Below are 11,795 nucleotides of genomic sequence, written 5' to 3'. Positions count from 1 at the left end.
TGAGCCACCATGTGGTTGCTGGGATTTGAACTCTGGACCTTCGGAAGAGCAGTCGGGTGCTCTTACCCACTGAGCCATCTCACCAGCCCCCCATTTTTTTTTTTTTAACTATTTTATAGGACTGGAGAAATAGTTCAGCAGTTCAGAACAGTTGCTACTCTTACAGAGGATCCAGCTTTGGTTCCAAACACCCACCTGCGGTGGATCAAAACTCCCTGTAGCTCCAGTTCCAGGCAGTCTGACACCCTTTTCTAGTCTCCAAGGGCTCCTGTACACAGTGTGGTGCACAAAAACTCACATACATAAAGTCAAATATTTTTAAAAAGCCATTCTAATCTTTCAAAAACCATACAGCATAGTTTAAACATTTTCCTAATGATAGCTATTTAAGTCAGCCGAGATTGATTTTGACCTTTGAACTTCCTTATTTATTACTTAGAAGAGGAAGAAACTCCTGGGTTCTCTGACAGTCACTTTTTTGTTCCATCATATATATGTTGTATCTTTCTTCATAAAAGGTAGTTTTGCTGACTTACCACAGGATTGTTTCCCTAGTCCTTGTACAGACAGACAATGAATGTCAGTGCTGTGCACTAATTCAAGTTCCTGTTTTCTGTTAGCACAATTAGCAGATTGCTAACATGTTACTACTAGTATTTACATTCTTGTATTTTTAGTTTTTGCTAATGCTTGGCATGGTTTCCCATTTTTTCTGATAAGATAGAAAGTTAGTAAAATTAAAAATTTCTCTTAAAATACCACACTTCCGTGATGGTTCACATGTTAGAATTTTTATTTAAACTTTTTAAGGGAGAAACTGTCAATAATGAAGTTAATATTTTCTGGTTAGATCACCAATAGAACTGCTAGTAAGTTGAAGTGCATTTTCTTCTTTTACGTTCTGTCTTTTGAGAGCTGGCGTTGCCATTTGCTTTGCATGTTGGGTTGTAGATAGACACATGGAGCGTAAGCCTGAAGTCCTGCTGCTGCTGCTGCTGCTGCTGCTGCTGCTGCTGCTGCTGCTGCTGCTGCTGCTGCTGCTGCTGCTGGTCTTCTTTCCTTGAAGTCCTTACATCACTTGTACTTGTGTTTGTTATTTAATTTTAAAGTTGAGGCTAAAACTTTTCATTTGTTTTCTTCCTAGATCTTCAATTTTGCAAGCAGAGAGTAAAAAAGACCATGAAGAGGTAGACTTTTTTTTTTATAGTTTTGTTTGTTTGTTTGTTTATTTGTTTGAGACAGGGTCTCTTTGTGTAGCCTTAACTGTTGTGGAACTCACTCTGTAGACCAGGCTGGAAATCTACCTGCCTCTGACTCCTGAGTACTAGTAATAAATTTCTTCAGCAACATTTAACATTTAAAATTAGTCTTATTTTGTTTCTTTTCTATGGTTTTGTTTTATTTTTCTATTATAAATACATAGTGTATTTATAATAGAAAGTTTGGGGAAACCCTAGTTAATGTGTTCTCAAGTAGCATTCTTAGCTTTCTAACAGATTTTGGTAGCTGGAGAAATCTTAGACACCATTTCAGTACTGTCTTAAAGTGTTATACTTGGCCGTCACCTTCTTAGTGTCACCTTCTGGCAGGCATAGTATTGTGAGCTAGCCGTTTGCTTATTCTCCGTTCTCACCAACCTTTGGGAGCTACTTAGTGCTGCTGGAATGTGGTGGCAGCAGAGGAGGTACACGAGGAAGCAGCGCAGGCTTAGAATAGTGGGAAAATGAAACACAGAAAAACAAAGATTTGGGAGTCTCTGTTCTTCCTCACAAGCCTTTCATTTTTGGCTCCAGTATTACTCCTAATAGACTACATATGAAGGGTAAGATGCTGTAAGACTGATACTTTCAAAATGGTTTTTAGAAATAATCTTCATTTTATTTAGTATTATAGTTTTATTAGTAAAAGAAAGAGTTGGAAAGTCTTAGAGACTTAAATGTGTTTATTTCTCATGGGAAAGAATCGTTTTGGTTTTGAGGACAGAGATGTTTCTGCGTTCTGCATGGTTTACCAACAGAGTATTAGTTTTGTGCGGCCTGTCAGGCACTTGAATCCTCAAGAGTGAAGTAGAAGATGTGGGATATTGTTTTCTGTTTTGAAAAAGGAAGATATATAAGGTACATTCTCCAGAAAGAGTTTGTATTTTAATTTTTTACATAGGTATTATGGTAACTGAGCTCAGACTACCATGTTTGGTGGGAACTAAGGGAGGTAGTAATATAAGAAGATAAATGTATGCTCTTAAGTTATGATTTAACATGATTACTATTTATTTCATTGCATAGATAACATTTGTTTAAAAATAGTTCAGTCTGAAGATCTCTTACATGCATATGTTTATAGCGGGTCTCTTGATTTTGTTTTGTTTGTGGTGCTGGGGATTGAATCCAGGGGTTCACATATTTTGTTAAATAAAGTATGTGCTCTGTCACTGAGTTACAGCCCCACTGCCAAGATGTTTTCTTATGAAAACTTTGTGCTGCTTCTAATGAAAATTCCTTCTCAGTTTAATATATAATTGCCTTCCTTAGTAGAGAGGCTCTATTGAAAAAAACATTAGGAATAATACTTAATTTTTTTTCTTTTCAGTGGATCTGTACAATAAACAACATATCTAAACAAATATATTTGAGTGAAAATCCAGAGGTAATATTTTTATTTTGTTATCCAGAACTACCAGAATGAAATAATTTTGTGATTTATATGGCTTGTATTAATTGACTCCTTTCTCAAGTTCTGTAACCTCAAGTATAAGAATCCATATGATTCTGTTTGGGTAGCTACAATGTACCATGATGTATTGTTTGTTACTGAGCTGTTATTGCAAAATGTACTAAAATCAGTTACTCAGCTGGTATTGACAATTAACTTCATGTTGAGTGTCGTGGAGTAGGTCAAATTTAGGAAGAACTCCTTGGCCTCCTAGGAGTTACTATGGAAAGTCAAAGTGGAAGCTGCCTGAAAGTTTTTGTATAACATGTGATTGGAAGCACATGGTTTAAAAAAATACATGGTGATTACTTACACAATGCTAGGATTAGTGAGGACTTTGTTTTAGAGAAAATTCTGTAGAGATGATGGAATCCTGTGCTAAGATTTGTTTAAGGAAAACAGGAGACACTGTAGATAGTACAATAAAAACTAAAGCTCAGATACAGAAGTTACATGTGGATAGAACTAGCAATGTAAATGTAAGTTTTTGGTGTAAAATAGAAGATTGAAGTGTGCACTCAGATCATGTGGAAATCTTGTTCAGATACACCTTATGATTTTGGTACATCTTTAATGATGCAGCCTGAACTCTCAGTTTGCAAATTATTCTTTTTAGTAGCGAGGGTTTCAAACCTGGTAAACCTCAGCTTGTAAACTTAGCCATGGTTACAGTTCGAGCATGCAGGTAGAATCCAAGGGTACCAGTAGCTGAAAGAATGGAGTGAGAGAATGGAGGGAGTCTATTTTGTATCTGAGTTGGGAAAGGACTTGGTCCTAGACAGGAGCTTAACAGGTCTAGACTCCTGTTAAGACATGGGTTCCCCCCACACCCTCAAGACAGGGTTTCTTGGCTCTGCCTGTCTTTACTCTTCCCAGCCCAGATTAATGGCATGTGCCACCATCCTAGCTTAAGTTACTAAGATTTGATAGGAAGGTCTAGACTAGTTAGTAAAAGGTAAAGAAGAAAATGATAAAGATGATTTCCAGGTTTTCAGAGATTTTCATTTAGGAAAAAAAGAATTTCGTTTTTGTTAAAATGTGATACCATCAAGTATATTCATAATAGTGTTACAAATTAATAGTTATATTCTAGAAGAATTCTTTATATTTAAGTGAATGGGCTACTCCTATTTTGTACTATAAAATATTTTAAATGACTAGGCAGTGTGCTAGGTGATAGCAGTACAAACCTTAATCCAAAATAACTGGTAGTTAAAAATTAATAGAAAAAGAATATACTTTTGTTATGAATGTTAGGAGAAAGAAATTAGAATTATAGCAATTAGAATTATTTTGAATTATAGAAAGTTCACAATGTTTGAGATTAATGTACGTTACTAATAAGGTCAGAGAGTGGAAATACCTCAGTAACTTCAGTTTATATTTTAAGGACAGCTCAAGAGCTTACTAACAGTTTTGAGAATTACATCAAACATTTAGTTTCTTACATTATTAATACTAACTCTTTTTTAAAAAAATAAACCAAAACAGGAAACTGCTGCACGAGTGAATCAGTCTGCTCTAGAAGCTGTCACTCCTTCCCCATCTTTCCAGCAGAGACACGAGAGCCTGCGTCCAGGAGGGTGAGTAGTGTATGGGTTTATTTAAAGTGTGAGCTAACGCTCTGATTTTAACAGTACTACTGCCAGGCAGTGGTGGTGCACGCCTTTAATCCCAGCACTTGGGAGGCAGAGGCAGGAGGATTTCTGAGTTCGAGGCCAGCCTGGTCTACAGAGTGAGTTCCAGGACAGCCAGGGCTACACAGAGATATGCTGTCTCGGAAAACAAAAAAACAAAACAAACAAACAAAAAAACCCACAAAAAACCCCCAAAACCAAAAACCAAACAGTACTACTTAGATGAGTAGTAAATCATCTCTGAATAACAGAAGCATATTTTCAAAATAATAAATTTACTAATAAGGGCACAGGCCAGAGGTGGAGAATTTTATTTTTAAGACAGAATTACAAACCTGGAGCTCACTGATTTGGTAGGCTGACTGGCCAGTGAGTTCCTTGAATCTTGCTGTCTCTGCACCCCAGAGTTTGCAGATACATGCTGCCATGGGCAGCTTTATTTTACTTTTCCTTTATTACTATTATAATTAATTATTTATGAGTATTGAAGATTAAAACCCAGGTTCTCACTGGGCATTGGTGTCATATGCTTTTAATCCCAGTGGTTGGGAGGCTGATGCAAGTGGATCTCTGTGAGTTTGAGGCCAGCCTGGTCTACAGAGTGAATTGTAAGACATCAAGGGCTACACAGTAATACCGTGTTGAAAAACCAAAATAAGAAAGAATGAAAACAGGTTTTCCTGCTTAGACAACAGACACTTTACCAGCTAAGTCATCTCTCTAGTCCCAGTTTAAGTTTTTTAATTGGAAAGAAAGGAATCCTTTACTAAATAAATAGCTAGCTGATTTGGGATTAAGTTTTTACTCTTTGAGTCAGGGTCTTGTTTTATAGACCAGGCCAGCTCAGAACTTGTGATCCACTGCCTCCACTTCCTGAGTGTTAGGATTACAGAAAGGTAATGCTTTTCATTGGAGTTTGATTTATACTCTCATTCATTTAAAATACTGCTTTCTTGTAGTCTGCTAAGCATTGAGCTTTTGAAAGAAAAAACTAAATTCAGTGCCTTGTTTTCCTTCGTGGTTAGACAATCTCGGCCACCAACAGCTCGAACCAGCAGTTCAGGATCCTTGGGATCAGAGTCTACAAATTTGGCTGCCCTCTCTCTAGATTCTCTTGTTGCTCCAGATACACCAATACAGTTTGATATAATTTCTCCTGTGTGTGAAGATCAGCCTGGCCAGGCAAAAGCCTTTGGTCAAGGAGGCAGGTGAGTAATGACGTCAGAAAGCCAGTGTGCTATGGTTTATAAGATTTATGATCCCATTCATGATAGGTTTCTCTGTCAGCTATGCTGTCTTTTCTGTAATTGCCTAACAACATTTTCATAGTTAGGGTAGAAACATACAGGTTTTTCTGTTGGTCTTCTGTATCTGTTAAAGGTGTTAGGATAATCAAATGAAAAAAATTTAATTCTGAATTGCTTATCAAGCCTATTACTTAGGTATCTGCACTTCAGTTGCAGAAGTGGTAGTTCTGTCTTTAGGTTGTGACACTATTTTAAAAATTTTATGTGAGAATAAGGGGCTGGATATGTAGTTCAGTTGATAGAGTGCTTGCCTAGCGTGCATATGAAGCCTTGGAGTCAATCTCTAGCACCACATAAAACCTGGGCAGGTTTAGCTCATGCCTACACCTGTAGTTACTTGCGAGTTGAGAGTAGGAGAGTCAAAAACTCAAGATTTTCTTGGCTATATAGCAAATTCAAGCCTGGTTTGGACTGTATGAGATCCTTTCTTGTTGCTGCTGCTATTGATGATGATGCTGAAGTCATGCCAGAGTACTTAATTTCTTTTTAGGGGGACTGGGTAGAAGTTGAGAGTGCTCACTGTTCCTGCAGAGTATCAGGTTCAGTTCATAGTACCCATCTATGGTAGGTCACAACTATGTCTAACTCTGTTTCCAGGGGAATCTAACCGTCATCTGGCCTCCATAAGTTCCTAGATGTATGTGGTGCACAATAACTTATATAGACAAACACACATAAACATAAAGAAATGAAACTATGGCAAATCATTAAGGAGGTTGGGTACTTAATACATTAAATTTGGATATGACATAGAATTATGAAAACTTGTGTAAATGTTTTACGTATGCATAACATTTGATACAATATGCCAAATTGATATGAAAGAAATCAGTATTGGGCTGGAGAAATAGATTGTCAATTAAAAACACTTGCTATTCTTGCAGAGGATTCAGGTTCACTTCCCAGTACCCACATGGTGGCTCACAACCATCCATAATTCCAACTCTAGGGGATCTGAGGCCCTTTTTCTCTGTAGGCACTGGACACATAAATAATGCATATTCATACACATGGGTACTCATCTATACACATACAGTAAGATTAAATAAATCTTTTTTTTCTTAGAAGATCAATATCTATTTTTTGTGTCAATATGTTTATATGTCTACAGATGCACACATACATTTATGTGCATGTTTGTGGAGGTCAGAAGACGATTCAGGTGGTGTAATTAGCTAGCCACCTTTTTGATAAAGAATCTCCCACTGCCCTGGAGCTTACCAAGTAGGCTGGATATCCATTGAACTCCAAGTATCTCTCCATTTCTGCCTCCCCAGAGCTGGGATTGCAAGTGTGTGCAACCTTGCTTGGCTGTGTGTGTGTGTGTGTTGGGGGGATTTTATGACAGTGTTTCTCTGTGTAGTCCTACCCATCACTCTGTAGTCCAGCCTGGCCTCTAACTCAGAGATCCACCTGACTCTGCCTTCCTGGGACTGGGAATAAAGCCACATATCACTATGTTTGGTTGCTTGGCTTTTTACATAGGGTTTGGGGGTTGAACTCAGGCTGACTGAGCCTTGTCCTTAACCCCTGCCCTGTTTTCTTAATGCCGTTATTTTATACCACTTCTTAAAAGGCTTCCTTTGAATTGAACTTTCTTCTCCCATCGTTGTGACTGTGCCGGAAGCTAAGAACAGGACTGGGGAGGTAGCTTTTTCCTTTGGTTTACTTTTCTTCTTGCATTGGTACCTAAATCCTGAGAAATAGAGTTTGTTTTCTCTCTGTGCAGGTGCTGGGGATCAAACCCAGGCTTTGTGTGCATCCTAGGCAAGCCTCTTAGTATTTACCTGTATCTGTACATTTAATACTTACACATAGACCCAGGAAATACAGTTCATGAAGAAAGAAATACATGTTTTGAACTAAACAATGTTCAGATCTTTATAGTTAACTTGCAGATTGTGCTTAAAGAATCCAGATTTGGGATTTTACAGTTCAAGAAATTCCTGGCATTGTCTCAAGACTCCAATATCGTCATCACATTGGTCTTCCTCTGTGTTGGTTTGTTTAAATTAGAAAACTTTAGAAAATAGTTTAATGTGAGGATTGTTGTTGTTTGTAGTTAAATTTATACCTACTGAATAAAACACAGCAACAAAGGGCTATGATAGATATATTAGTGCAAACACTGGGTTTGGCCTGTTTCTCAGTGTGAGAGTGAATATTTCTTATTATTCATTAGCAGAGTGAGACATTCTAGAGCTTTTCTTTGTAAACATGTGAAGTTTTATGACTCAGTCTTTAATTCTGTTCTCTCCCATGTGGCTTTTGGTGACATTTATTTATATTTTTTCCTGAACTTTAGGCGTACAAATCCATTTGGAGAATCTGGAGGAAGCACAAAATCAGAAACAGAAGGTAGAACAGACTGCAGTATTCATTCTAGAGTGATCTAGTAGTAAACTTTGAAATGTGTCATTTGCATTTGTTCTGCTGCTGTCCTCAATTTTGATGTTTTTACTTCAGAATCTTTACTCATAGTATTCTTTTTTAAAAAATATCTATCTATCTATCTATCTATCTATCTATCTATCTATCTATCTATCTATCTATCTTATATGTTTAAGTAGACTGTTGTTCTCTTCAGACACACCAGAAGAGGGTATCAGATCCTGTTACAGATGGTTGTGAGCCACCATGTGGTTCCTGGGAATTGAACTCTGGACCTCTGGAAGAACAGTCAGTGCTCTTAACTGCTGAGCCATCTCTCCAGTCCCTCTCATAATATTCTTAAGGCAACCAGAACCTAACCTGACTTGAGACGTAACACATACAAGATTATAGAATATCATAGACATTTGGCCTCATTGTCAAATTCTTAGTACCTAAACTATCTCTTAAGCTTTCATGAAAAAAAAGGTCTGCGTTTTTTAATCCTCCAACCCCAGGATCCTTGACTTAACTAACCCTGGGCAGTTGGCTTGGAATGCTTTCCCTCTGGTTGAGTGGGTTTTAAGTCCAATTAGAGAACTGTTACCACCAAGATATCTGTATACTATTGTACCTGAGGATTATCGTGCCTTGCTGGTAGTGTTTGTGGTTCATAGGCATCATAGCCGGGAAGAACTGTTGGTTCCTCCCTCTTTTGGAAGGTTGTGTGGTGTCTTTTGGTACCATGAAAGCTAATTCTCAGGGAAGAGGCAGTTCAGCTCAAGGGTCCCTGGGCCAAACATTTATGTTTATGTCATATTCTGTGGACTTTTGATGCTTTTGAAGACCAAAGCATTTCTGAACTGTTTTCTTTCTTTTTTTTCTTTTGGTTTTTCAAGACAGGATTTCTCTGTATAGCTCTGGCTGTCCTAGAACTCACTTTGTAGACCAGGCTGGCCTCGAACTCAGAAATCTTCTTGCCTCTGCCTCCCAAGTGCTGGGATTAAAGGCGTACGCCACCACGCCCGGCCATTTCTGAACTGTTAAGCCTTGACTACTCTCAGCCATTTCTAACTGAAATATCTCAGAAACACCCTCTTAATGTACTCAGAACCAGGAGGAGCTAGAGAAGGGACTGAAGGAGCTGAAGGGGTCTGCAATCCCATAGGAAGAACAACAATATCAACCAGCTAGACCTCCCAGAGCTCCCAGGGACTAAACCACCAACCAAAGAGTACACATGGGGGGGACCCATGACTCCAGTTGCATATGTAGCAGAGGTTGGCCTTGTTGAATATCAGTTGGAGGTGAGGCCCTTGGTTCTGTGAAGGCTGGATGCTGCAGTGTAGGGGAATGCCAGGACGGGGAAGCAGGGGTGGGTAGGTGGGGGAACACTCTCACCTCCATAGTAGATAAGCTAAGAGTTGACAGTTCTGCTGTGCCAAGGAATGAATTGTAGGCATGATTTTTGGATACAGATTTCCTGCTATGGTCAAAGCTATTTGACTTGAGTGATTGTCATCATTCTCAGCCCGCAGGGAACAGGTTACATTCATTTAAGAAATGGTGTGTGTTTTAAGATGGTCTATCCATGAAGTCATTCATCAACTGTTTCAGTGAGCAATGGTTCTGCATGGAGGGTGGCACAGACGTTAGGTGAGGGAAGATTCTGGCTGTGATGATTTTGGAAAGCATTCATATCGGAATAAGAGTAACTTATAAAGTCCTCTTCTTCAAAATTGATAGAAAAATATCAAGCAAAGCCTTCAGTCTCACTCTTTGCTGTTCTCTTACAAGCTACCTCCCAAAATAATTGTCTACAGTTCTTTTGGCTGTATAAATAATTTTGAAATATGTAAGCTGTTCTGAAAACCATAGTATAGTGTAAAAAAATCAAACCATCCTACTGATAGAGAGGCTGAGATAGGAGAAGCATGATTTCAAGGTCATTATTGGCACACAGCAAGACCCTGTCACATACAAACAAGCAGAAAGTGTATATGGGTTGTACAATATTGGACCTATTTCTCCCATTACCAAATTAGAAAGACCATAAGCCCTCTATTCTTAAATGTGTTATATAGGCACAATGCCTATATGAGAATAATAATATTAATCCCAGTTTTATATCAATAAGAAATTCATACCAATTAAAACTTTAAATTTGTATCAAACAAATTCTGTACCAATGTAAGAGATTATAACTTCAACTTTGTATCAATACAAAGATTTCTACCAGTGTAAGATAATAGCTATGTAATGTTTTGCGTAAGAGTAAATTTGCTAACCTATCCCTATTTGTCTATTTCTATAACTTCTGTGATATTACTATATCCCCCCTTTCTTTTCTACCCCCTTCCCCTTTACCTAAGAAGGAAAGATAGAGAAGAGAGAAGGAAAGGTAGAAATCCCTAGGTTTAAGCTCTCTAGTTCAGTCCCTGGCCAACAACACATTTGTAAACTATCTCTTAAATGACAACATATCTATAATTCCTAAAATAACCAGAACCAGCCATCCCAACATAAGGGACTGGGACAATGATATTCTTTGTCTGCTTCCAGCTGAATTGGGGTGAAGAAATGAAATAGGCTTTGTCAAAGGAGGGCTACCTGACATCATTTGCCTTCTAGTTACTATGTGCTGAGAATGTTCATTGCTTAGCCAGCATATTGACTATGACAGTCTGAAAGGCTGGATAGGCAAACTAGCTGTTCTGGAAAAGTTCTGGAAGCAAGCAGCTTCTGTGTAGTTGAGGTAGAATCAAATGGTGGAATGGAAGGTCCCAGAATCTCAGCATCCTGGAATATGAATCTTTTCAGGGCTGTCTTTCTCTTCTTTCATCCTGCAGTATACAAAACTTGACAAGCAACATATAGTTCTATAAAGATATTCACATGGAGCACGCAGGGTGCACAGATTGGTTAATGAAAATCACTAAAGAAAGACAACTGCCTTTCTTCAGGTTAGTTTTATCACATAATCAAACTGCACTATAACTTTGTATACATGCCATTGTAAAGGATGGTATGTAATAACAAGTCATGAGAAAGTTGTACCCAATTATTGGCTGTATATAGACACTTTAGTCTCAGCTGGTTCCAGAGCTGTCTCCATACGCAGAGACATAAACATATATATCACCTATTTTGTTGATTAGTCTCCCTTTTCTTCTCTGTCGCCAAGGTCTTCAGGAGGTCTCCCTCTGTCATGTCTGATTTTTATCAACAAGGAAGGAACTCACAGCTCTTCTTTTCCTGTGGAAACAAAGGCATAACCCCTCCCCCAGAGTAACACATTTCCCATTTTCCATTCTGATGTCAGAATATCCTTAATATAAACAGGCTGGTTTAGTTCAGGAGTTTTCCCACAATCCAATGTCTCTCAGCAGCTGTGGTGTTTTGTTCACTAGCATTTAAAAAATTTAAGGTTAATAAAGCACTATGTAATCTATCTTTGGGGATTTTTGTTGCTCCCTTTTGCCTGTTAAGTATCTTGTTTAGAGTTTGATTAGATCTCTCCACAATCATTTGTTTTATAGGATTGTTGATATGCCTGTAACATGTTTTATAATATGAAAAAAAACTGCTTCATCTTATTAGAGATATATGCCAGACCATTGTTGTATGGGTATTCCTATAATGGTCATAATTTCTAACAAATGTGTAATTACATAACCAGCCTTTTCTTTTCTCTTTCCTTTTCTTTCTTTCTTTCTTTCTTTCTTTCTTTCTTTCTTTCTTTCTTTCTTTCTTTCTTTTTTTTTTTTTT

At 37.9% G+C, this 11,795-nt stretch overlaps 1 protein-coding gene across 1 annotated transcript in view; it reads left to right on the top strand.

The window, feature by feature from the left end:
• Appl1 (adaptor protein, phosphotyrosine interacting with PH domain and leucine zipper 1) overlaps positions 1 to 11,795 on the top strand; it is a 54,269-nt gene that overhangs the window by 23,154 nt on the left and 19,320 nt on the right. Inside the window, exons 12-16 of the mRNA XM_021181623.1 lie at positions 1,145 to 1,187; positions 2,590 to 2,646; positions 4,204 to 4,295; positions 5,375 to 5,557; positions 7,962 to 8,014. Of these exons, the coding sequence (XP_021037282.1) occupies positions 1,145 to 1,187; positions 2,590 to 2,646; positions 4,204 to 4,295; positions 5,375 to 5,557; positions 7,962 to 8,014 (428 nt within the window). The remainder of the gene's footprint in view (positions 1 to 1,144; positions 1,188 to 2,589; positions 2,647 to 4,203; positions 4,296 to 5,374; positions 5,558 to 7,961; positions 8,015 to 11,795) is intronic.

The sequence above is a fragment of the Mus caroli genome, chromosome 14, assembly GCF_900094665.2.
Source record: "Mus caroli chromosome 14, CAROLI_EIJ_v1.1, whole genome shotgun sequence".
NCBI lineage: Eukaryota > Metazoa > Chordata > Mammalia > Rodentia > Muridae > Mus > Mus caroli.
The sequence above is the reverse complement of the archived record's forward strand: the minus strand, read 5'-3'. Positions and strand labels throughout refer to the sequence as shown.